The sequence below is a fragment of the Passer domesticus genome, chromosome 3 (assembly GCF_036417665.1).
Source record: "Passer domesticus isolate bPasDom1 chromosome 3, bPasDom1.hap1, whole genome shotgun sequence".
Taxonomy (NCBI): Eukaryota; Metazoa; Chordata; class Aves; order Passeriformes; family Passeridae; genus Passer; species Passer domesticus.
In genome coordinates, this window is record NC_087476.1 from 69,105,992 (window position 1) to 69,133,311 (window position 27,320).

At 35.5% G+C, this 27,320-nt stretch overlaps 1 protein-coding gene across 6 annotated transcripts in view; it reads right to left on the reverse strand.

The window, feature by feature from the left end:
* Positions 1–27,320, reverse strand: part of RYR2 (ryanodine receptor 2) — a 380,824-nt gene that overhangs the window by 167,145 nt on the left and 186,359 nt on the right. For all 6 annotated transcript variants that reach the window (XM_064413752.1, XM_064413749.1, XM_064413751.1 and 3 more), the window contains 9 exons: positions 21,372–21,536; positions 20,222–20,343; positions 18,091–18,274; positions 17,298–17,433; positions 14,635–14,730; positions 8,697–8,815; positions 8,174–8,307; positions 4,316–4,557; positions 811–1,003 (listed from right to left, as the gene is read on the reverse strand). In XM_064413752.1, the coding sequence (XP_064269822.1) occupies positions 811–1,003; positions 4,316–4,557; positions 8,174–8,307; positions 8,697–8,815; positions 14,635–14,730; positions 17,298–17,433; positions 18,091–18,274; positions 20,222–20,343; positions 21,372–21,536 (1,391 nt within the window). The remainder of the gene's footprint in view (positions 1–810; positions 1,004–4,315; positions 4,558–8,173; positions 8,308–8,696; positions 8,816–14,634; positions 14,731–17,297; positions 17,434–18,090; positions 18,275–20,221; positions 20,344–21,371; positions 21,537–27,320) is intronic.

Consider the following 27,320-nt stretch of genomic DNA (forward strand, 5'->3'; position numbering starts at 1 on the left):
CATCGAGAGGGAATTAAAAAACACCCAAAGACTAGACTTAAACCAGAAGAATTTTGTCTTTTCTGTTTACTCAGTATTTTACAAGATTTTTGTTAATGCTATACCAGCACACACTTAAAAACTGCATGCAGAACACAAATAACATCTGTGAATAATATCTCTGATAACAGAAATAAAGCATGCAGGTTTATAGTGTTGCATTTTGTAGTATGGAGATCTATGATTTTACTACATTTTATCTCCTGTACTATCAAAAGCAAAGTCTAAAGGAATGTATTTTGCATCTGGAGTAAGAGATGGGTGTGTGCTCTGTGTGACAACTTTTAGCTTCTATGGTATCCTTTGAATGATCCCTCAGAGAATGTTGCTCCACCTCCAACAGCGATCAGCTTTCAGCCTTCACCTTTGCCAGTCCTGATAATGTTGTTCTTCCCACTAGAACACCACGCAATCTTTTTTAATATTATTGTCTAAAATTACATGGAAGCAGATGTTTGGCACCTCAAGTGTGACTTGAAATAGTATAAAAAACCAGAATACAGACTGAATTAGTTTTAACTCATGCTGCAGAAAAGTGTATGACTAAGGTAAGTGCAGACAATGCATATTTTAACATTATTTACTACCTCATAACAGGTGAATTAGGGAAAATATGTTTTTAATATCAAAGGCCGATGCAAAGTGCTGCCCTGGAGTGAATGTATAGCAATGTGTCAGCAAAGAAATTATTAAGAAGCTGTTTCTAATATATGTCTGCAAACCACCAGAATACACTGGTGTGCTAAAAAAACAACTCCATGGGATGCTAACTTTATTCCTGCAGAGAAGCTGACAACTGGGAAGAAGAGGCCATCTATGTTGAAGTTTTCAAACATTCCTTGAACTGGCTGACCATTTATTCGGAAAGAGATGCTGGGGGCACTCAGGTCCAAACAGCAGCTAATAACATCATCAGTTCTTAATAGATGCTGGTTGGGAGAATTTACTGTTCGTGCTACACAACCTATGGAAGTAACAGAGGCACATTTAGTGAAACTTACAAAAACCACACTGGTTTTCACAGAAGCCTATAAAAGAGAAAAACATCACTTTAGAGCACAAACACATTAATACACAAATATCTAACCTATGACACCCAAGATCTGGTTTTAAGCTTGCAATATAGTGAATAGCAGCATACAGTCATATCAACACAGCTATTTCAATCATAAATAATATAACTCAATTAAATTTAATGTGAGAATAATTACTGATATCCATATAAACACGCAAAACTGAGAAAACTACATTTTATTCCTCACATTACAGCCATTAGTACCTAATATGAAATGTAGTATACTTTTCTAAAGAATGCTTCATTATTTAGACAAAGAAAACTATCTCACTTTGAATTATTTATGGAAAATTAGGTACTCCCTGTTAATGGCCACATCATGGTACTCTTCCAAACTTGTATGAGATTATACTATTCAGTTTCATCACTAAACTGCAAACCCGAGTTTTTCAGCAATATACAAAGACATCTGCATTTTGAAGGTATATATATTCAGTAATAAGTATTTTAATCAGTTTCTATGATTTCTAGAGGATTATCCTATCTTACACCAAGTTTATACAAGCACACCTGCTTCCCAAGAGATACAAGCTGTAGAATTTAGAAATAGAAAATTATTGTGTCTGAAATATACTGCCAACTACAGTACAAAATTTTTGAAAAACATGGAATATGTTTGAAAACAGGTCTACATATGTTTTCCAAAAATAACTTATGCACTGTCTGCAAGAGATACTTCCTAATGCATACTAAGAACAGAGCACTAACTTTTTAACTAGGGCGTCCAACTTTTGTAAACATGAAAGACTTAACTAGCACTTCATTTCCAGGATGAAGCTGAAGGCATATGGTTTTATCAGAAGCAGAAATAATGAAATCTCAGTAATTTTTCTACAAGTGAATTTTCATGCACATATCTCCCCAACCCCTGAGGAAAAATAAAATACCAACACTTTCAAAACTCTATATATGAAAAATGACTTTGTGATGCTGCCAGATGAAAATATCACAGCTGAAAGTTAGTATAAAATAAATCACAGAAATGGACAATTATTTAATAGCAGGGATAACAAAACACTAAAAAGCTACCAATGAAGAGTGGATATTTCATCCACTTAAAGAATACTACTTCAGACCAGATGCCTTTTAGACACTAACATTTTGCCAAATATAGGTTCTGGAGATCAATGCAAAGATGACTGCTAACAGAAATATGTATTGGTCATTGATGAATATACAGTAGAGCAAATGATCCAAATGCCTTTTCTGGCCCCAGACTTTAAGGATCTATGAGTTCCACTTCTCCACAATAGGTTATTTCAGGACTGAAGAACCAAATGTAAATTATATGTGATTCTCATACAGGCTTGGTCGAGAACAGAAACTTGGGGGCAGAAATTATGGTTGCTATTCAGTAAATACAGTAAATATTTAATGGTAAAAAAGTTATTCTTAAAATGCCATTGGAGAACTTATCAAAATGCAGCCTGGGATTGTGGAAGCAAAAAAAGGCTATGATTTTCAATATGCAACAACTTGAAGTTCTTCCATGTTTTTTGAGGTATGTATGTGTTACACAATATTATCAACAAAGAAAGATGACACAAATCTTTTCAAATCTACCAGCCACATCCATAACAGATTAAAAAAATTGGAGATACATTTGTGGTCTCACCTATTTTTTTTGACAGGACTTGAGAACCACAAAAAACTGCTCATTTTTTCTGTTGTTACATTTCTGGCTGGAAAGTTTGTAATGAGTACAAAAATAATTTTTATTTACAGTAATCCTTTGTCTCCTCCCTAAAAGTGACCTTAAGTACAAAAGCTATCTTGGTTAGCTCATTATTTTCAGGTTCTTCTGTAATAATACTTTTTCTGTCAAACTCAGTCACGACACTTGAAATGATACCATTAATTATGCATCATTGTTCCAAAGAAATTCTCGCTACACATGAGAGGCTAAGTAGCAGCTTCTTTCCTAAGATGCCACTCCAGTTGATATGCTATTATTTATTAATAAAATCTATTGCTATTCTGATTGGAATGTTCTTTTGAAATGTAAAACTATATTATTTTCCAAGTATCAAGCTACAATGCCTCAAAACTGCAAAAACTTTGGATGATGCAGCTGACTCACTAAATTATCTCTCTTGTCAGCTAAGGAGCTTTAGAAAACCTGCTCGTAACTTTATGGTGGAAAAAACTGCCAATCCAAGGAGCCTTTCCCAGTTTCCAGGATGTTCTCTACTTCACCACTACCCAATAATCTCTGAAAAATCAAGAGAAAAAAATCTTCTCAGCAAAGTGAAATCACAGTAAAATCTCCTTTCAAGAAGTTCAGGACTGTCTAAGTGTAGGACTACACAATATAAATGCTATCTGGGAATCTTTTCACAAGTCCAAACTTGTCAAAAATATTAAGAAAAAAGAGAACAAGCTATCATTATTCTGATTTTGCTGAGCTAACCCAGTCTGAAGAGACAATAAGGTATTTGCAGAATCAAAAGCAAATAAAAATGCTTTAGATACTGAGTTCAGCTTTCTGTAACACTAGAATCTTCATGCATGAATTACTATTAATGATTAGATTTTAGGTAAGCCAAGAACATTTTAAAATGAATACCTGAGCAAATACATCATATGAAAGCTAGGAATGCGATTCTGCAAGTTTTGCAGTAATCAGTCTTAATATATGCAAATAAAACATCACTACATAAAAAAATATATTGTTTTAAATGTATGGCAAAAAACATATTTAAAAATCTTCTTCACCTCTAAAGTATCTCTGAACTCCTAAAGACTCATAATAAAAATCTGGCTTGAAAAAGAAAAACAAACCAAAAATCAAAAAGAAGAGTCCTGTTACTTAAATCTGTCAGACTGTTCTTATACTACCACACAGGAATTACAAATCCAGATGACTGTCATACTTCAATTTTTCCAGCTGTGAAGTTTTAAATAAAATTTTCATAGTTACCATGAGCACACAGTCTCCTATCCACCCACCCTCCAAAATCCCAGGCTGAAATGTAAATTATTAGTCTACCTGCATTACTTCAAACAAACCAATTTTTTTTAATGGACATTGTCAGTTTAAATCATATTCTGATATAGGGTACTGTTTCCGTATGTTCCAAGTGTCAGCTGAAATAAATTATTCACTTTGCTGCTGTTGAAACCAAATTCACTGAGATTGCAAACACAATCACAATGTTTAAACACAAATAATCAACAACCACAAAATACCCAAGAGAATACCTGACCACAGATGTAGACCATCAAATCCATAGGAATATAGGTCATCACCAACACCATTTCCTCCCCATTCCGCTCCTCCCCCTGGGTAGGGTGAGTAGCCTTCTGTTGAAGCCCAGCCCACTCGTAGGTGAGTTGATTCTGCAGTCACAAAGGGCTCTAGATGGTCCACCATCAGTTCATAGTACCATTTTCTGTACTGGGCCGAGCCTTCACTAATCCCTAAGAAGATGTTGGGTCGCATGCTTAAACAGAAAGAAGAAAAGTAGTTATTAAAATCTTATCTCAAGGACAAGATGAGCTGCTGTGTACTTTTCATTGACTCAAATTTCAAGCTAGTTTTGTGCGATTAAAACAACAGAAGTAATTTTACTTCACGTAAACACACAGATTACCAGGTAGGAAAAGATTGCAAGAACCATCTGGTGCATACTCTCTTGACAAAAGCACAGTCAGGACAAGATGGCCCAGCACACTGTCATGCTGAATCTTATACATGTCCAGTGTTGGGTAATCCACCATTTCCCCAAGCAAGATTATTCCAATTAATGATTCTTCTCATTCTGAAAAATGTTACTCTTTTCTCCAATCAAAATTTCCCCAGGAGATACTTGTACCCATTACCGTTTGGCTTTTCCATGTGTCTCCTGACTGCACCTGTTTCCCTAACTGGAAAAATGGAAAAAAGGGGTAGCTTCAGCTCTAATACTTTTCATTTGCACTCCCAAAGCTTTATTCTTTGTTGATTCTATCGAGGTTCCAGCTTGCTGTGCCATTTATGCCCCCATGAGAAGAGTAACAATGGATAGCAATCTGTGCTCTGGACAAGTTGAGGCACCCTCTAGGCAGCATCTTAGACCTTAGGTCCAAGAAGGCAGTATATATAGTTATTTATTCTGGTGAAAAATGGCCTATACATTTTAAATTTTTTTTTAAAAATGTGCTTCAGTAACTGAAACACTATCCTCATTCAGATCCCAATAGTAATTGTTTTATGTGTTTGTACAATTAGTGGATATTAAATACTGAAAAAAAAAATCACAGCTATTCACCGGGTACCAACACAAGCGTAGTAAGTACACATTGCAGGCTTAATTTTACATAGCAAACTGCATTCTGTAACACTGATTATCCGTTCAAGAGAATAACATTTTAAAGAATACAAAAGTGAAGAGTCATTGTATTTCAAAATTCTCTTGTACCCCTTCCTCATTTTTTCCAAGTCCTGTATAATTCAGTAATTTGCAGTGGTTGTAGAAATCCTTAATATCAATGTGATGTTCCTACAGTTACTGGTTTTACACTACTTCACAGGACTACTTAAAAAAAGGCAAGCTACTACTGTACTTATTCAATATCTAGCTGAAGAGCAATATGTAGAGTCATATCTAAAGGTCAGGAGGGAGAAAAAAAAAAGGAAAATATCCTATGCTTTTCTAATCTGATTTTTGGGGATAATATTGAATATAGACTCTCATACAAAAAAAAAAAAAAAAAATCTGTCTCCAGGCAGTCATTTCTGTGTCAGCTTTGTACTAAGAAAGACATTCAATCTTGAATTAAAACCATAGAGCATAGAAGCATCCAAAATCAATACTAGCTATATTTCTTCAATGGTTGGTTACCCATATTGCAAAACATCTTTAAAACTTCTATACTGAGTGTATGTAGTCTTCACATTCCTTCACTAGATTGGGTTATTACTTGTATAAATATTTTCTTTCTCCATTTATGCTCACTAATCAACAAAAATGTAGCTCTAAGCTAGTCCCAGTAGATTTTCTGGTAGAGGGAATGCAGGGGGAGGAAAAAAGGCTGGTATGGGTGGTTAAATACAAGTCAGTGTAAAAGCAGACTCTACTTATCTGGTTGCTTATGAAATGACAAATTTTATCAGGTAAGATGAATACACTGTCCTTCTAGAAGCATATGGGTTGTCTTTTGCCAAATGTCTAAGTAAAGATACTATTCACATTGCTCCAAGTCAAAAATTTAATGCAGTTAGAAACAAAATGTGTTTGACAAATCTATCTTCCAGAAAATTTCTATTATTTGTAAATTATTAGCAAGATCATCAATTTAATCTTTTCAGCCTGAACAGAGTAGCACCTTATTATACTTTTGCCCAGACTTCACAATTTAATCAGCCTCATCAACCAAATTTCTCTTGTTCAAAAGAGGTTTATGGACAGAATTTTCCATGAAAAAGTATGTTAAAAAGCAGTATCTTCAAAAGTTCCAGTAATACCTTAAAAAGTTCTTTTGACAAAAATTTTGGATCAAGGAATACACGTCTTCATCTAACACTAAATTTCTTTAATGATTCCTTGGTATTATTGACTTTTGAAGAAAACATTTTCTCCTTATACCTGCAAGAATAAGAATCTTCTCATTCTTACCTTTCTAATGAGAAGCAAAAATATGGAACAACTAATTTGCTTTTTCTACCACCTTATTTGGGAAAGACAAGTCTGTATTCCTTGTAAGATCCAAAGTCATCCTGGAAGCTCAAACACAAATTGCAGAATCCCTGAGGCTGGAAAGTACCTGCATGATCGTCAAGTCCAACCTTTGCTCAAATATCTTCATGACAACTAAACCACAGCACTAAGTGCCATGTCCTATAATTTCTTGAACACTACAGCGTATGATGACTCCATCACTTCCCTGGGCAGCCTGTTCCAATGCTTAACCACCTCTTCCATGAAAAACTTCTTCCTGCTGTCCATTCCTCTCCTGGTGCAGCTTGGAGCTATGTCCTCTAGTCCTGTCACTGGCTGCTCGGGAGAAGGGTCTGACCACCAGCTGACCACAGCGTCCTCTCAGGGAGTTGTAGAGAGTGATAAGATCTCTCCTGAGCCTACTCTTCTCCAGAGTAAACAAACCAGTTTCCTCAGATACTCATCATAAGACTTGTGCTCCAGATCCTTCCCCAGCTCCATTGCCAGGGAACACATTGCTCCATTGCTGGGTGCTGGACACACTCCAGCACCTCACAGCCCTCCTTGTAGTCAGGGGTCCAAAACTGAACACATTATTCCAGGTGTGGCCCCACCAATGCCAAGTCAAGAGAGACAATCAGTTCCGCAGAACCTTTACCTTTAAATAGCCTCCTTATAATATACAGTGTGGGTTTTTTATGGTTTTCAGCATCTAGTAAATCCTATGGACTCTGAATTATAAGTACTATTTCTGTATTTCAATTTTCATTCTCAAGCAATGATTGAGACTTTTAAAACTAAACAAGTTTGAGACAGAAGAAGATCCCACAGATCTTCACCCAAGGCCACATTCTTTGGCCTCAGCATGAATTTGAATTTAGGAAAAACATTTACTTAATAATATTTGTAAATTATACTTTACCAATTTAGGATGATACTAGCTTCATTATGTTATAAATATCTGCTTGAAGGCAGCTTCTAAAAATGTGTCACTGGAAGGAAGGGTGAAGGCACTCTAAATATTCTAGGCACTGATGAAGGTGTTTGGCAGTAAATTCCTAATTTGGACCAAAGGTGATTAAGAAATCCTCACAAGACCATAAATATAAAGGCAATCACAGGACATCAGTTGACAATACTTCGAATGTACAGCTAGATCTAGACCATAATCTTCAGAAGAGACTAGAGCTTTGCAGATTTAAAACAGTTTAGGGCAGCTATAGCTTGTGACAGCTCTCTCTGACCCACGTTTCTAATTTAATCACTACGGCAAAGTGTAAAGAAGTGAAAATAAAAAATCATAACAAAAGTTTTGGGAGTAAAAGAGATTTTCTGTATTGACTACTTCTTTTAAGCACAAGTTGGGGTTTTTTTCTTTGTTCATAGATAGAGATGATTTTTTTTTTCCTTTTCTTTGTACCTGCTCACATGGTTGACAAGGCGTGTCTGTAAGAGAAGATCTCTTCCTGGCAGGAGATTATCACAGATTAGATGTTGATTAGACCGCACAGCTACTCCATGACAAACACAGAGAGAACACAAAACATCCAAAACCTAAAAAAAAAAAAGATTATTTTAATCTTAAATATTTTTTATTGTCATGGTTAATTACTTCAGGCAATGTAATGCTCTATACCTTGTTACTGGAAGACATGTAATGGTACGTAATTCATCCAATACAGTGGTTTTATTTTAGAACAATTCTGAAATTCTCTTAACATTAAAACATTCTTCCCACTTCCCTCACAAATTTTTATGTATCAATGCTTTTTGCCAAAAAGAAGGTAATATTTCTCTTTGCTTCTTCAAACTGCTTATATATATTTTAGGATAAGTTTCATTCCTCATTATCGAAACATCATTAAAGTCTTTGAAATGAACTTCCACACAGAAGAATGAGCTTGCTCTGTTCATCTAAATATACTTGTTTAGTCTTTACCTACCTTATGGTTCCTTCCATGCTTGTCCAACAGACAGATAATTGACTTAATATGTCCTTCCTTAATAATGTTTAGAGCTTCTGGGCTTTCTACCAACACACAGTGTAAAACCTCTAGAATTCCTGGAGGGGGGGGAAATAATTATTTCATTGATGTGCATATAATGTCATAACTGTACATAATAGTTTGCAATCTGTTGCTCATGAACATGAAATAGTTTCAAAAATCATTGTATATGACAAACAAATTCAATAAAGCAGAAGTCATTGCCATGAAGAATCATTAGCCTTAAAACATTTCTCTGCAATGGGAAAATAAAACAAACTCACACGTGCACTGGACCAAATCAACACCTGCTCTGGGATCTTCTGCTTTTGGAAAAGGGAAATATTGTACATGTAGTTTATCATTATCTGTTGCTACAGTTGTGGCCACAGTGAGAAAAATAAAAGGAAAGAATGCTGAGAAGCAGCCTTCAATCTAGATATATGCAATTCCTATTAGCAGTGTACAGCTCTCATCATTCTGTCTTCAGCCCTTTATTTAAACCACATCTCCAAACACTCAGCTTAATCCTTGCAAACCAAAATCCAGAGCATGAGTCTTCTGCTCTTTGCTATGCCCTCTTTCCATTTAAGGAAACTGTAGCACTGCAAACTCCCCTGGATGTGGGAAAAATAGTGGTTTTGTCTGATGGTTCTGTCTCAGTACTCAGAGAGTACTCTGGCGCTTCTTTAATCCTAGTGAGAAAGAGAACATCAGCTGCTACAGATAACCTACAGCACCACCACCATTTATCCCCATACTATTTAATATTTTTACAGAGGTCTGAGGGACATAGGCTGTCATCACTAATAAAGAGTAGGAATTACTCAAGAATTGAAATGTAGAAAAGGTGAAAGACAACAGGTAAGTGATCATTTGATTCATTCAGTAAACAGGTTTCAAACAAAGTGTCTTGATTAATATACTTGTAGACAAAATCATGCACATTTAAACAGAAAATGCAGGTAGGGGTGAACGCCCAAAGTGCTTCTATAGCCCTGAAGGTTTAAGTGAAAGAAGCCTTAATTATAAATAAAAGAACATACTAAACCTGAATTTGCCAGTGGTATGATCTGTGTTGCAATAGATGTGCACTTCCATTATTCCACCATTCTATGATTCTACGAATACTGACACTAACAATATTTTTAAAAAGGATAAAAACCTAAGAGTCATGAGAGCCAGCTAAAAGACCAGGCACTCTGTAGCAACATAGCAGTAGCACAGTCCACCCAGCCTACCAACTGGATGAGGTCAGGGGCCACTGATAAACTGGGGCCACTGATAAACTCAGGGAGGTTAAAAAAGTGCTACAAAAGGATCCTTAACCTAGAGGTGTAATCTAGAACAAGATCAACAGCTTTGTGTGTCACAGTGATCTGGGAATGCACAATAATCACCATTCAAAATTACCATTCAAAATATGGTAACTGGATGTTTGCCACATCTCATTGTAGCACTGAAACACACTTGATCAATATAAATAATAATCCACTATTAAATGACACCACATAAGTGTGGCAACCATATCCTTGCAATTTTCTGTAGGTAGAGTCATAACCTTTTGTCTTAAAATAGTACACAGGGTTCATTTTGCAGTCTTAACATTGTCAATAACAGAATTAAAAATCCTTTGAAGATGTAAACATTCAATAATAAATGCATGCTATAAATTAGGCGCAGCTGCCCCGCACTTTCTTGAATTACTATAGCATCTGAATGCTAATTACCAAATATGCTTTGTTCCCTGTGTTTCAGAAAAAATCACATGTGAGTGTACAGTGTCTGTTCAGCCTGACTCACTTTTAGATTATCTACATTAAAGACAACCATACTTGTTCCAATTTCACTGGAGCTGCTCAAGGCAGTAAAGCAGTAAGCATTTGAATCTAATACAATTAAACAGTATGATATACAGAGTTCATAGTAAGGAGAGTGAAAACTTTCTTAATGACTAACAGATGAAAGGAAGCATGTATATTCAGGAAAATATATTGACTCCTCTGATGTCACACTGTAGAACACTAGAATAAAATGCAAGCATTTGAAAAATAATCCTTAAACCTGGTTTCATCTGGTTCCAAAAACCTTTACTAGAGGATAATTGTGTAGGAGAAACTTCCCTGTCCAACCATTCAAGAGCCACTCTGGCAGTCACTCTTGCACCACCTGAGTTTGGAGCACAGCCCCTTTTGAGCTACACATCCCACACCTGCACAGTCAGATCAGGTTTCCTTGTCAGCTCAACCCCAAGTTTCTCATAGCAGAGTCTCAAATGTCCCAATCCTTAAAATAATTCCATTGTGGTACATAACAAGATATGTTAAGGGTCCTACCAAGGACAGATCCCCAAGACGGGAACCTGAGATTATCTCAGCTGGTTAGAGCATGGTGCTAGCCATATCAGTTCTGTTCAATCCCTGTACAGACCATTTATGTAAGAGTTGGACACAGTGAACCTTTTTGGCATCTTTCAACTCAGAACAGTCTATGGGCTCCTGGGCTTTTATACCCTTACAGTCTAAGCATGCAGAACTCTGGGGTCCTTGACTCCTGCTGTGTCTCTGACTGTCAGCTGCCCTGGCTACAGGTTCCTTTGCTATGCTACGAGTCAGCAGTTCAAGGCTTCTCATCTCACCCAGAGTTCAACCAGCAGCTCAACTGCATGCTGCAAACAGAGCCTCCTGCACTGAATGTATTCCTCAACATTAGATTACTAACTTGCTGTATTCTATTTTTTTACCTATGTTTTAATGCATTTAAAATTATAGAAAGGCTAGTTAATTCCATCTGGAATATATTTCAAAGTGAAAGACTAATCTAATCTTAATTTATGGATTGAAGAGACAACTGAAGCATTTGCATTGCAGCTCTGTGATATCTCACTTCTCACATGGTCTGCTCTCAGACATATTTCTACTTGGACAGATAGTAATTTTCCTTCTTTTGCTTCAGTGAAGCCCAGGAAATGAATCAATTTCTGATCTAATTTGTACAATCAATTCACAGTTGCTGTTTATATGTTTAATGGCTTTGTTCTGTTTTCATAACACTTTTAGTTCCAGTACAAGAAAAAAGTGAAACCAGGAATTTTATAGATAATAGTTGGTCGCATCAAGTCTTTCAGTTTGGCATTCAAGAAAACACATGCAGGAGATGTAGCTGACAACTTTAATGTTTAAGGTGAACTTCATTTTGGTATGATTAACAGATCGCGGTTATGGTCTTTCTCATAAACACTTTACCTTAGGAAAAAATTTATTCTATGTGAATATATGTATCCAAGCATTCTTAGTTTAAAGATTAAATATAAACCAGTATCTCTTCCTATTGAAGATCTACCACCGTAAATTAAATCAGTGAATATCCACAGCCCGTCAAGCCAAATACAGCTTAAAATCAGAAAATTACATACTAAAACTACTGTTCCTCTCAAGATAACAAAAGCACAGCCTAATTAGCATCTTTTATAACTGACTCCCTCAAAACCAGAAAAAGTCTTTATTATAAAATCAGTTTTGGAGGCAACATGGAAGTTATGTTACCAATACACATGGGAATGAAAGTGGCCCAGTTCCTAGCAGAAAACTCAGAACAGGTGAGTTTTGCAAATATTAGTACATTCAGAGTTCTTGCTGCACTTCAAGAGGCTCACTATCCAGAGCAACTAGTGTCAGAATACCCTGCAGTTTAGAGAATGCATCTCATTCCTTAGTATACTATCATCAACAATTACATTTTTCATTCTCAAAACTCTGTGGTTTGAGATTAAAAATTAAAAATACATATGTACATAACAGAAACCATGTAACACAGCATTTTTAGAGCTGTCATAAGAAATTTCATCTTGCACCTCCAAAAGCTGAGCAAAAAGTTTTGCATTATTTCTGAAAGCCCTACCCTGAGAGTTTCAGATGTAAAAGTTGGTCTTTTAGGAAATAGTTTCACCAATAAGATCTTGAGATATACATTGAAATTAAGCAAGTTGTAATCAAATCCCATGCAAATACATAATTGTGAGATCATTCTCCTTAAATTAATGCTCTCACACCAAACATGGAGCATAGCAGAAAAAATAATTTATGATTTTGACATTTTTCAAATGTTTGTTTCAGTTTAAATTCACTTACTCAAATGCCCAATAGAGCAAGGAGATGACAGCATCTGCAGAGCAGGTTCCCCAAACAATAACGTAAACCAACACAAATTATGTTCAGTTATGACATGTGTTTAGTTAGGATCACCAACCCCAGTGCACAAGCTGCCATGACAGGATGATCTGCAAACCGCTAACTAGCCGCCCGTGCTGGAAGCAGCCATCTGAGTCAACAGCTGAGAACTAACGCAGTGATACAGGCAAAGACTCTCATGTTCCTGTTGCTGTATCTTTTGAGCTACTCAAGCATTCAGAGCATAAACATACCAGGCTGAAAGAGATTGGGTGCATGCCAGAAGTAGGAGGCAATCCTGCAGTGAAACAGGTCCCCTGCCCTAAGGCCACAGATCTGCAACTAAAACGTGGAACAAAACTCTGCAAAAGTACTTCCAAAACTGCTTTTTGCAAGTGCAATGAACCACCGCACATCTTGTCAATCACCTAATGAATGTCATGCCAGTTTACCCTCAGCTCTGAGAGGGAGAACACTCCTGCCACTGACATTTGACAATATGTTCCCATGTTGTTGGTCAGTTCACCTCAGGAACAGATTTATGGCAAATAAACAAAATGCCCATGAATGTTTAATGACAAAGCTGAGGGGAACACAAACACCTCGTTTACTACAGGACACATCTGTTCTCACGGCTGCTGCTGGTCCATTGGATATAACCAGGGTAGGAAATGTATTAATATATGCCAATGGTGACCTGCACTGAGACAACTCCTGGAACTACATGGAATACTAAGCAACAGCAGGGTATTTTTCATTTATTAATGCCACTGTAAAAGGCTGTGCTATGCCTATGACTTTATTTTATGTTTACCATTTTCTAATATAAATCAAAAAACTTTTGCAATGGGGCACATACTTCCTTCTTGGCCTTAATATTTCAAAGATTCCTAAAAATTGTACGAGGAATGCAATTTCAGTTCCTGAGGACAACTCTTTAATCAATCATTATTTCTTCCAGTTCATGAAACAACACATGACACTAAACAAAGAAGATGATGGGGATAAGTTACAAATATGTAACTGAAGAGGTATGTAACACTGTTATTTAAACTATATTTCCCACTGGTTTGACTACAAATCTTCCTGGCCTTTGAACTTACTCTAGTATTATTGCAAACAAGAAGTCTTGAAAGGGTCTTAAGAGCCTACCTTCCAAACAAATTGTAAAAAGTACTATATTTAAATCAAAACAGACTCAACTGCTACTGAAAAACATTTCTTGTTAATTTTATACAGAAATTTGCACCTCAGGAGCAAAAGAGGTGATTCAAAAGGAAATGTATATGTATTATGTAGGTAAACACTGTTAGGCAGAACAAATTATATCTATTCCATATGATTTCTGTTATATTTAGTTTGATGCAAATCCTGAAAAACAAGCAGACTTACAAAGAAAAGGGAGGATACTAGAATTAGAAAACAACTTAATACAACTTACACTATTGAATAGCTATTTTATCAAAAGCTTTGTTTTTCTGAAATAAAAAGTAATACTACATCCAGTTGGTCAAGGAAAAGGCAAGACTGCTAGAACTTAAAGTAGCAAAGTAGAAGTATTCAAAGTAGAAGTACAACTAAAACAGTTGTAACAAATATAAATCTCACTTTATTAACATAATTTACGTTCTCATAATAAATTCATTATAATTAGGCTGAACAAGTATTTTAACTTTAAAGAATTTAGAACTGGTCAAATAAGGAAGTTAAAATACTAAAAAGCATACCAGAAGAGGCTTCCAGTCTTTCTAACCTGCTGATCAGCCAGTCAAGGGATCCAGAAAATTGAGCACAGTTTTTACGATTTCCTCGAATTAGAGCCGCTATTGGGAAAAGAGAGAGTGAGAGAGAGAAACTGAATCACAGTTATAAGTGCATTTAAATTTTAAAAATTCCTGTCTTCTCTTGTCAGAAAGAATCCAATAAGACAGAGTCTTAACCTTTAATTGTTGATGTTCTAGATTTAAAATTAAATAATACAAATGATAGAATTCAGTATAAGAAATACCTTTGCTATCAAGTCGACCTTTAGGGAATTTAGATTTTGGCTCTACAATCATCTCAATAATCCATACAAAATGCACTACATAAAGAAGCCCCTACTTACACCACAGAAGTCAGCTGGTATTATAGAAACAAGTTTCTGTTAAACAGTATTCTTGTAATAACAGACAGAAAATATTGCAAAAGAAGAGCGTGAAGCCAACACTACAGGTGATGAATGCAAATTATTTTCTGTTACAATGCACTTGTTCAAGAGTAATAGGAAGTAAAACAAGATACATGTCTAGGAACTGCTTGCTATACTTTTGACAAGGTTGTAGGGAGGAAGTAACAGCTTTGAATCTGTTTCACCCTCATCCTTTAAGATGAAGATTGAAGTAGACTGAATCATGCACTGACATGGTGGGTACAACTGAACTGAAATCTCCCTGAATGCTGCAGGCACCCACAAGCTTGCCCTGTCCTGGATTATGTGCAGGTATGTGCACACACACAGGCTCCCAGAGAAGCCTCTGCTCTACTCCAAGAAAGGACTGAGGCGCAGAGATTTCTGTTTGGTGTGTGGAACAGTACAAACCAGTTTTAAGATTTTTTTTTCCAGTTCCACCAACAAATTATTTCAACTTGAAGTTTCTGTGATTATTTCCAGCAGCAGAGACTGTTGCTAAGAAGCAATGGCCTCTTAAAATCTATGTTAAAATATATACAAACTCCCTGTAGTATATTTTACTATGTTTTTATGCTGCTGTATTTATAAAACGCTAAACTTAGAGACTTACAACATATATATGACATTAAACTATCTGCAAAGAGGAAGAGCAATGAGTAATCCTGACCACAGTTATTTGAAAAATACTCCGGAATCAAACGAAGGGGAACATCTTGTTAAGACACACAGACCAGAACTAAGGAACACCTGTATCTGACTGTGACTTTTTTATTGGTTATAGGCAAGCCATACAACCTCACTGTGCTTCAGGTAGGAACATAAATTGAAGGCAGAACAGTTCAGTGCTTAACACGTCACTAAATTTAACTTCATTAACAGTAATGAGACACAGATGGTTTCATAAATGCTGCTCAGCACAAGTTTGTGAAAGGTCAGTATTCACTGGATAAAGCTGTGCATTAAATGAGGCACACAGACACTTTAAACTGCAAACAAAAAATAACATCCTACAGTTGCTTTTCTTATTGCCTATTACTCTGAACAAGACTGACTTTCAGTTTTAAAGAAATAGAAACCATGATGTGGTCAGTCAGACATTAACATCACATCACTGCATATACTCCTGCATGTTCTTTTGTAATGCAAAAGGATCTAGTACAAGTTCATAGTGAATGTATGTATTTGTAACAGAAAATAGACAGATGCTTTAGTAGACATATGTCAATTATTTCAAATTGAAAGACAGTAGACTTTGATTGAATATAAGGAAGTATCTTTTTCCCATCAGGATGGATGGACTAGATGATCTTTAGAGCTCTCTTATGAGCCAAACCATTCTAAGATTATATGATTTTTATATGCAATAGTATTCAGCCTCGGCATCTATAAATGCCTTCATTCTCATCACAGTGAAATACAACACAACGTCAATGACATGACAAAAGACATGAATTCTGGCGTTACAGTGTACTTTTATTTATGTGCAGACTCAAAAAACAAAGTACTATTTGCTGAAGCAAGACTGAGCAAGCAATATCCATTTGTCATCCATATAATTACTGTAGAGATCCAGCATTATTCAGAACAGAGCAATGTACAAATTCATCATAGCCAGATCAAAGCCAAGCTTCCTGAGCATTAGATGCCAGAAGATAATGCAGTTAGAGAAGTAACATCCAAGGGCAGGAGGGGCACAAAGACTGGGAAGTCAACAAAAGCTGTTTGTTCTCATCACTACAAGTCCATGGAAGCAATAGTTTGTACAAAACAGGCAGACTCCTCGTAAGGAATTTTCTAGCCTTGCCAATTGGAAATCAAGCAACTACTTCCTACAATCTGCCCTGTGCTTAATGCAACAAGAGATAAACTAAATTGTAACAAAAAAATTGAACTCTACCCTACATCTACGAATAACCAAGCCACAGAATTTTAGACTCCATCATCTACCAGCTATACCCCAAAAGGTCATTATTTGATTTCATGGAGATGCTAACTCTCTGGACCTAGTTTGGATACTTTAAAATGTTTGTAATTCCTGACATGACTTCATTTACTGATTATTAATACATAAAATAACTACAAATGCAAAAATCTTACTTAATTTGTATTCTAAATTTCTAGACAGTGGAAATTATTCTGTGCTACAACAGTTATTTAATTCTTTATTCTTCACTATTTTGAGCTAAAACTATCCAAGTAATCCATAATATGTCTTACCTAGTAATTCATACAAAGAATTCAGAATAGATTTCCATGCCTCTCCAGCTTCCTTCCCAGCTACATCTGCAAAGTGAGCTGCACTGCTGTATACATTCAAGCGATCAATACATTCAAGAACAAGGTTGATCATACCCTAAAAATAAAAAAGCTTACATTGTCAGAGGGAAAAATGAGTTTTAGATGCAAACACAAAAGATTTTCAAAAATCTAAGAAAACAAAACATGAAAGACCAGATATACAAAACATAAGAGTATGTGTCAAACAGACAATCCCAACAGAAAATTTGATGGAGGTAATATACATCTGCCATTTAGGATGGTCAAATTAAAACAAAAATAAACAGTATTAATGACATAATTTTAGGCAAGATTTTATTCAGGAGGACATTTAGGCATCTGACAAAGTCTATGCAACTATTATTACCAGAAAAACAACACACAATATTAAACAAAATGCTTTAAAGAATGCTTAGTAAACCAAAACATCCTTCTACATCAAGAGATTATGACAGAAAAAATTGATTCACACATAAGTAGAAAATTGTGGGTAGAGTTCAAGGCACAAGGTCATCTAATTTTATCATAAAGGGAAAAAGAAGGCCATAAATGTATTTCTTCAAATAGGCAGGAAAAACAGCAGATCTAGAGATTTCGAATGTATCAAATGCTAATATAGTTTGAAAAAACCCCCACTCTAAGCACCCGTATTACACATCAACACTATAGAGACTGTGAAAGAACACTTGCAGACAACATAATGGAAAATCAAAAGTAAAAGTGAGAGAAGTACCTCTTCTTGGAAGAGGTTCTGGCGATTCTTCAGTGCTCGGAGCCTGTTTTGTTTGTTTTCATGCTCCAAATGTTCATCAGGGGGGTGAAAGTAGCCAATCAAGTCCTGAAGGCTCAGACTGACTGACTCAATAGGCAAATCAATGGTGGAAGACTTCACTTTCTTGCTGAGAGCATCAAGGCCCCTGCAGGAAGATGCAAATTCTCCTGAGAATTGAAAATTATTTTATCGTTCAAACTCCTTCTAAACAATATTTACTTTTAAAGATGCCAAAGCTCATTTTCTGACAGCAGCTTGTCAAAAATTCCTCATATCTGTCCATTCTTCATTTAACAACCTACCCCTTCCTTCCCAAACAAAATGAAAAAGCACGAAAAATGTTATTTCAGGTAATATTTTTTCAAATCAGAAAACCACATTTTAATATTGTACCTATGGTTGCAGCAGTTTCAGAGGCAGAGCAAAAGATGAAGAGAAGTTTGTAAACCAGTACAAACCATCATGCAACTGGAATGGACACGAGTTAAAGAGACCAGTCCTGCGGTGCTGTGGAGGGTCCAGATTGTCCATGGAGACTCTCAAACACATTTCTAACCTGTTCTTAAGGCCTTTTCAGTGTGGAAAGATGCATCATTTCTACATTCTGTCTTAGCACTTCATTAGCCTTTTTTGTTTCCCTGATATCCAATTCAAGCTTGGCCTTGCTGACATCTATGAACATTCTCTCTTAGAAGAAGAGGGCTGACTCTTCTCATCCACATTACACCTGCCCCTGGCTCAACTGAACCCCTTTGCAAATAATACAAAGCTTCAAAGGATTACTACAAATGTTATCTTTAAAACTTAATTTTTATCGTGAGCATGCTATCCAAAACACAATTTTTCTACTGACTTTGTGAGGAAGCACTGGAGCATACAGATAAAAGAATAATTTTCATCCTCTTCTATTTGGCTTTTTCTTTTTGAAGTAACTGCCTGCCAAAACTAAACTGCTAAACACTGCCTGGGACTCCCTGTGCACTCCACAAAAATCTCCACTGTAATTTAGCAATACCTTGATTTGTGAAACCTTATCATTAAATTGCCTTTCTCTATCTTTATCTTTTAGGGCATTCTTAGAAACTTCTATGATGGTGTATTATATACAAAGTAACCCATGGCTTATATTTCCTTTGTATTTCAAATGTCATACCACAGACAATTCTCTTGATGGTGATTTTGTCCTTTTTTTTTTAAGTACCTTGCTATATGCTTTTCAAAAAATTAATATGTCTGTGTCTTTGTCGGTGCCCTTATTTAGGACATGGTTACTTCAGGTCACCATCTCCTACATTGTGTTTTATTTGTGGCAAGTAAGTTCTTAGGAAATTTTTATCATTCCATAGAGTCTTACTGCATATCATTTTTCTAATGCAAGCTACACTGATGAAAGGGCCTTTCATCAATTACTGAAATCACAAGCATTTGAGAATTAGCATTTTATCAGCATTACTTAGGAATAGAAAAATAAACGCAAATTGCATACATCTGACAGGATTTTTAAATGGCTAATCACTATAAAATATAATACAACATTTTTCATGTTTCAAAATATTAAAAAAACAAGTAGCATTAAAAGGGAACAAATAAGCCAAGTGTAATGTCCTGGTAGAAAGAAGGTATCATTTAAAATAAAACTTCTCCTTGATACTGTGAATTTCTTCAGTATATTTGTGGGTTTTACTGATCTGCAGTTACACAGTTATCTCATTCTTCCAGGTTTTTCCAGGAAGATCACCTTTAAAAACCATACTTAGAAAAGAAAAAGCTAATTTATGCACCACATGACTTAAAGCAAATTTTGGCAGGGAAAAATCTCTTTATGGTTTGTTTGTATTTTCAGTATGTCTATGCATTTAAATCAAGATTGAGCAATAAATTAATTTTATAAGATAGAGAAAAAAAATTGACCAGTATCTGTCAAGGTGCTTACTTATCTGCTGATAACACAAAGAATTGACATAAAGTCCAGTTTGAGAAGCATTGATCTATTTTTTCTGAAGGATATATTGTTCCCTGTTGTGAAAATGGCAACTTTGAAAAAAAACTGGATAGAAAAAAGAGTGAAGAACAGATAATTTTAAAAACACACCTTATGAACCTGTTGAAAAGGAAGACTGTACTACGGATGACACGTGCAGTACGGGATTCTTCATTCTGAGATCGGGACAGCGTTAAACCATCATCCATGTGCCCTTCATGGTGCATTATTGCCTGAAAACAAAATCAAGAAGCAGTCACTGCAAAATGAGACATTAAATAAGAAGTTTGAAAACATACATAGGAAGGCAGGCTAGGAAATTATGAGGTCACATACAAAAAAACCCCAATTATATTAAAAACAAGTAATTCCATGGTTTAGTTTCTTATGTCCAAGGATGGACCTGTACTGGGCCAGCAGGTTCAGTGCCATAATAATCTCAAAGTTACAGCTTTTGAAACAACATGCTTTATTAAGAAAAATCTAGGGGGTTTTGTTTGCTCTGACTTTATCAACATTAAATGTACTTCCCCTACAGAGCACCAAATCCTTAAAGCAGAAAAGGTCATAACAGGTATTCTTTACTGGTCCTCATTTCTAAGGGTGCCACTGGTTTTTCTGACCATGCTTTGAGTCATTTCCAATAACTTACAATTTTTAATGTCTAGTTATCATGGCTCTAATGGATTGAATGGCTCAATCCAATCCACTAAATATTTTAAACCTCTGCTCTGTGTAGTTCTGCTATCTGAAATAGTCATGGAAAATACTACAGTGTTAAGTTGCAAAAGAATCCTTTCCCTACTTTATGATGCTGAGCTAGCATTCAGCTTGGCTGTGATTATTCTACAAAGAAAGAAATCTCTCAGGACTCAAGACTTGAACATTCTAGACCAAAAGGTAATATACTTACAATGTGGAAAAAAATGCTTTCAACTAAAAGCCTCCTCAATCCAAACTACACTGAAGAAAGGAAACCTCCTTCAGTTTGAAATCAAATATATCCAGATTTATCAATATTTGTGAGATAATGTCTACAGGATAACACATAGACTTTGTCAGGTCTTCAGTTTGAGAATTCAGTATGCCACTTAACTTTTCACTATGTGACTGAAAAACCCCAATCTTTCATCTGGAAAGCATACTTAAAATACTTGAAATGCAGAAATTACCTGGCTCACATAGCTCCCTTCATATCCCAGCCCCCCAGCCCTCACCCACCCTATGAGTGAATGAAATGCATTCCTGTTTACAGCCTTACCTTTCGCTGCAGTGAACCCATCCTTACAGACTTTGCATCAGCAGACTGGTATGTGAGCCACAAGCCTGTATCTACATGTTGTATGAAGCATATTGAATCCCCATACTTTATTTCAGGTGCTCCCATTCCATCCACCTCCTTTCTTGTCCCTACGTCCAACTTTTCCTGAAGAACAAAAAAAATGTATACATGAAAAATAAGCAATGTGCTAATATTTGCATGAAAAATTAAATATTAGGAAATTATCCAGAACAGCACCTGAAAGAATATTTGAAATCCTTCTTTAACGATATTACTAAGAAAATGGGAAACTGTAACTTTTAGTTAAAGACAAAGAAATCCCATCCATGAAAAAACTTAGACTGTTAAACTTGAAAGGCTGCACAGGAAAGAACGAGGATCATATTGCCAGTACATGTCAATATTGAAACATAAGAGCTTACAAAACAATCCGAGATATACTGACTCCCCTAGCTAAATGAGGCTATAACCTCCACAAGTTTTTTCTTGAGCATTTGGGGGTTTTTTCTAGCCTGGAAAAGATGAGCTCCATCCAACAATCACTGAGAGATGGCTTTTAACTTGTTACTGACAAACAATGGGCTCACTACTTCCTGAAAAAAACAATCCATTTCTGCACGATTGACCCGCAAACTATTAATGGCATGACAGCATGTCATTCCAGCTGGTGTCCTGTAGAGACAGAAGTTGTTTCAGGAGCAGAAATGTAGTATCCCAAAGAATACTAGAGATTGTGACTAATTTGAGGTGTTTCCCCAATACTTAGTTCTTTTAAACAAAAACTACTTCAGAACAGACTTGTATGTACAAACAGCCCAAGCATCCCGCTCCCTGGCAGATCATCCATTTAATCTCTCCAAAAACATAAGGTTCAACTGACCGATATACCTATTTGGCTGTACATTCTGTATGCAAAATGACTCCCTCAACCAGGTACAGCTTCAACATTCTGGGCTTCTCCTGATCAGCAGGAGATATCAAGCATCTTCCTGCAGCTACGCAGGAGTCATGTTACAAATAGTGTGACAAAAATAACTTCTTGTTCTACCTGTCTGCCATCAGGAAAGATCAGAAGAATGATTACTTCATACATTCGTGCCCTGACAACACGGGAAGACAGTTTCACATAAAAGTTGAGAAAGACTGGCACATGTATACAAACAGACAACAACCTCTAACCTATTAAAGGTTTCTTTAAAGCATTTTTTAAGTAAAGGGAAATGGCCTGTAACAAGATTTTCAGCCTATCGTTATGAATGTATTTTGAACCATTTGAAAAAAAAAGTACAAAAGTATGGAGGTGAAATTTTTATGATTCCTTTTCATAATATTAAATTTTCAGATATAATATATTCATCAATTCAATTTGTTTTCTGATTATTTCTGGACACAGATGTTAATTTCACTACCTCATAAAACACCTTCAGCACTTCTTAAGTGCTGAAATTCTTATTAAAATCTTGTCCATTGATACATTGTAGTAACTGATTTATTATTAATCTGATGCCAATTAAAGTTATTGCATGCCTCTATTTCCTATTAACCTATTATTTTCTAATATAATTTCTCTAAATGTTGTAATCAATGCTTTCAAAAGCTAGCACAAATAACCTGAATGTAGTAACAGTTGGAAATTGAAAAGCTACTTATGACATTGCAAACAAATGATGATCCAGGAAAAAAATAAATTAGATCCTGATTTCAAGCTCCAGGTTTTTTGAATTCTCTTTATAACTAGAAGATACTGTGAACACAGACTGTGCTTCCACATTTTAAGATTTTCTTTTTTCAGGTCTCACAATTAATTTCTTAAGATGTGAATACAAGAATTAACAAATTTTCTCATAAAGCACTGTAAATAACATGAGGGATTATTCATTCATATTTTTGCATTCTTTGTTAAAAATCTACTGGCTGTAACAGAAAGTGAAGGGGTTTGATACTGAAATCTCCATTCCAATTAGAATTAAATTTACTTGGCATAAAAATTGCAGTGTCAACAATTTGTCAAAGAATATTTCTGTTCTCACTGATGTAAGTATACTAACATCTCTGCATGTATGTTTAAAGCCCAGATTGAAATCAATCCCATTAATCTGAGCTCTGCAAAATAAATATAATAGCCAGGAAAGCTATTATATAGTGTCAAAGTTGAATTACACATAGGAGAGAAACAAGAGACTAGAGGATGGTGTGGGGGCAGCAGGCATTACATCATTCATTTGAGAGCTTCAAGACATTGAGCTTTTTGTGGGAGTGAACAGGAACCACAAATTGTTTATAAAGGGGAAGATTTGAATGGAGTGCTCAGTTCACAACAATAAATAGCAGGTAGCTGAAAAAGTACATACAGTGAATCAATCTCATTAGCTACAGTACAGTAGCTCATCAGTGAAAATGAGGATCTGAAAAATATCAGAAATCAGCACGTTACTAATTAGTAATGGTGCATGGGCACAGACATTGCATGGTAAAAGTTTCCAGCCACACTCTTACCACATATGTAACCTGTCATTACCAAACCATCTGCTAATTCTTCCTACACCATTTTTACAAAGAATATCTTCAGTTTTATTTGTAATCTAGACCCATTCTCAGATGCTAGCCTTGTCTAAACAAGGATCAAAAATCTTCATTTATTACACTGGACCAAACAGCAACAAATGGATTTTGCAACAGTCTGTAAACTATCTCAGAAATGCAAAACAAGAATGCATTGGAAATGAACAGGCTTACTGAACAATAGGCCAGATTTTCTCCAGAAGGCTGTTCTCTTTATAAACAGTGTTTATTCCACACATACAAGAGCACAAGCCAATCTTCCCACTTCTATCTGGGGCTAGGTGAACAAAATTTTTAAAAAATTATTTCATTCTAATGTTGAAAAATTATTCTATGAAGCCTCACCTTCACCATTATTTCTGCCTAATGTTTCTATTCAATTCCTTATAACATTCCAAAATGGATTGCCTTGATTAAGGATTGTCTTTTCAACTTCACCTCTTGTCATCTGACCTAACCCATACTCTCTGTGGTACACTTTCAGGAATGATATTTTAAGACCTCACCAACTGCAAGAAGCTTATTTATGGCTGCTTTTCAAATTAATATAGTTTCCATTAAATTTTAGAAGAAAAAAGAAGAAAGAAAAAGCTGAAGACATAAAAATACAAACCATAAAATTTTATTAAAATTGATGTGTTCCTGTCCACTGGAAAAGACTATGGACATGAAAAGCAGACCTGGTACAGAATGTACAAACATTACTAAATTGGTAAAATTACCTTATTTCAGGGAGTAGTGATATTAAAACAATGTTCTTTATCAAAAAGAATCAATATTGAGTAAATGGAAGAGAAAAAAAATCCACAAAACTTGATCTCTACAAACACAAGTCTATTAAAAAAATAAACTGTAGATGTCTGCGGACATCCTGTGCTGAATGATGGAAAAAAATATAAAAAAAAAAAAAAGAAAAAATAATTTTCTGAACTTCAGATTCTTGAAAGGCTAATATATTTTGCATTTAATGATAATTATTAGGGTAGTATATGATAACCAGAGAACAAAGCAAAATTAAGTGACTGTTAATTAAGCTCCCTTATCTTCTGGGTGCTGTTTGGCAACACTGTGATATTTTCAAGATTTCACAAAAAATAAATAAAACCAAACAAATAAAACCTTTTAGCTTTCTAGTTCTCTTCTGGGCTGTTTTTAAAATGAAGTACTGGAAAGGTAATATGTTTAAGATTATGAGCCCTTGCAAATAATAGGGTATAAAAAATAAGTGTTGAGCCACTATACTTGCATGTGAATCTTCAGGTTTGCAGGTGACACATTTTCAGCAGTATCTCTGCAAAGATGAAAGCTGGTTTTCATACAGAAATTGAAGTTGTCTACTCACATGCTTGAAGGAACTGATCCCTTAACACCTTCCTCTCCCTTGTTTGTTTTTGCCTATTTTAAGCTAACTTACTATTGTGCAACACATGGGAGATTCACAATTCTTCCCACTTCTTTCCAGCTACTGCAAGGAAGAATTATGACTGTGGCAAGAAAAGGGATGAAATTTCAATAAGAAAGACCCAGCCACTTGAAACACCCACAGGTTTTTATGCTCTGTACTCAATAAATAAGATTAGGGGCTCTCTCTTATCCATCAATAATTGTTTAGGGTGCTAAGTGAATACAACAATATAAATGAAAGTTTGAATGGTTTGTTCAAATACACTTAGAGGAAAAGAGACCCCAAATCTGCATAACTTCTTTACAGAAGCCTTTCTTGCACTCCTATAATTTGAAATATTTTTTTTAATGCTCCTGCCCAGAGAGGGAAGGCACCTAAAAATGTTTAATGTTACTAGCCTAATAAAGTGAAACATGACACTCCTATAACAAGTCCAGAGCAGGAGACTGAATCACAGAATGGGTCAGGTTGGAAAGCACCACACTGAGTCATCTGGTCCAACTTCCCTGCTTAAGCAAGGTCATTCTAGGGCACATGACACAGAAATGCATCCAGACTCAATTCATCTTCAGCACAACATTTACTCCTCCTCCTCTGTGGCAGATCTATAATTCTCTCCAGCTAAATCATTTGTTAAAATTAATTTTGATATCCACTACATTTACATCAAATATGATCTTCCAGATTTCCAATTTCTTTGAAAATACATATTTAAACAGCAATAAGATTATATTTGTCTTTTGCTGATTAGCTTATATGCCCCTCTTAAAATTCTCTCATTACTTCAAAAATTGATTACCATAACAAGTTTCTACCTTCCCCAAAGCCTTTTGTCTCTGCTCAGCTCAGCATAGGATAGGTTTGGCCACCAAAAACAAAATAAATGTTAACTTTTCATTTTGAGAATGGCAGAACAAAACCATTTCAAAATATAAAATCTCAAAATAATTTCAAATGAGACTTCCAAATTCAGGCTGGGAAAAAAGAATAAAAAGCAGAAATTTAAATACAGCATCACCTAGTCTCCAAAGCACATGTGCATGTGCTACATAGAAAATAGAGATAAACCACCTTATCCATATCAACAGGTGACATTCTTTATTGCTAAAAATTCTTGCCTTTGAGTATTTTTTGGACTAAATAAACCATGTAACAGTAGAGCACAGTACATTGTTCCACTCTTTTTGAAGCAATCCCTGCTGACAACCCATCGTAAAAATCAGTGAGTGAATTATTCTACCCCTCTTGTTTTCAAGTGTTGAAATCTAGAGTAGCTGCAACAGGAAATTCCCAATATGCTTGCACTGCATTGTCCTAAAATATTTAAGCATTTCTATGATTTTCTAACTGGTTTCAAAAAAGATAGATTGTCTGAGTCTCAAAACCATCACCTGAACTACAGGTTCATTGTTATCAAATTGCAAAAGGCAATTTACCTGCTTTTGGGTATCTTTTCTTATCTTCCCAAGCAGGCAAATAATTAAAACATATATATAAATTAGATGGTACAGAGAAGTTATTGAATAATTCTGTTTACTGTTACTTTGTATTTTGGAAGACAGTTTTTACAGTAACAAAATTATTGTTCGAAAATTTTCAGACAAAATGCTACAGATGAAAAGTATGAGAAATAAAGGGTATTTAAGAATTTATCAGAGTATTATTTACCCACAACAAAAGTACTGGTTTATACTCAAAATGCTTATTGAAGCTGTCAAAATGAAAAGTCAAACTCTGGTAATGTCATATTAGACTACACTCAAGTATCAGCTGAGAGAAAACCTGAATTTGCATTTAATTTCAGTAACTCACAAAATGATAAAATTTTCCTATGTCAGACAGCAGATATAAGCAAGGGAAGCAGCAGAGAAGTTAATCAGAACAACAAATGAGAAATGAGTATACTACTCAAATGTGGAAAAGCAGTACAGAAAAACCCCAACCCAACCAATGAAACAACA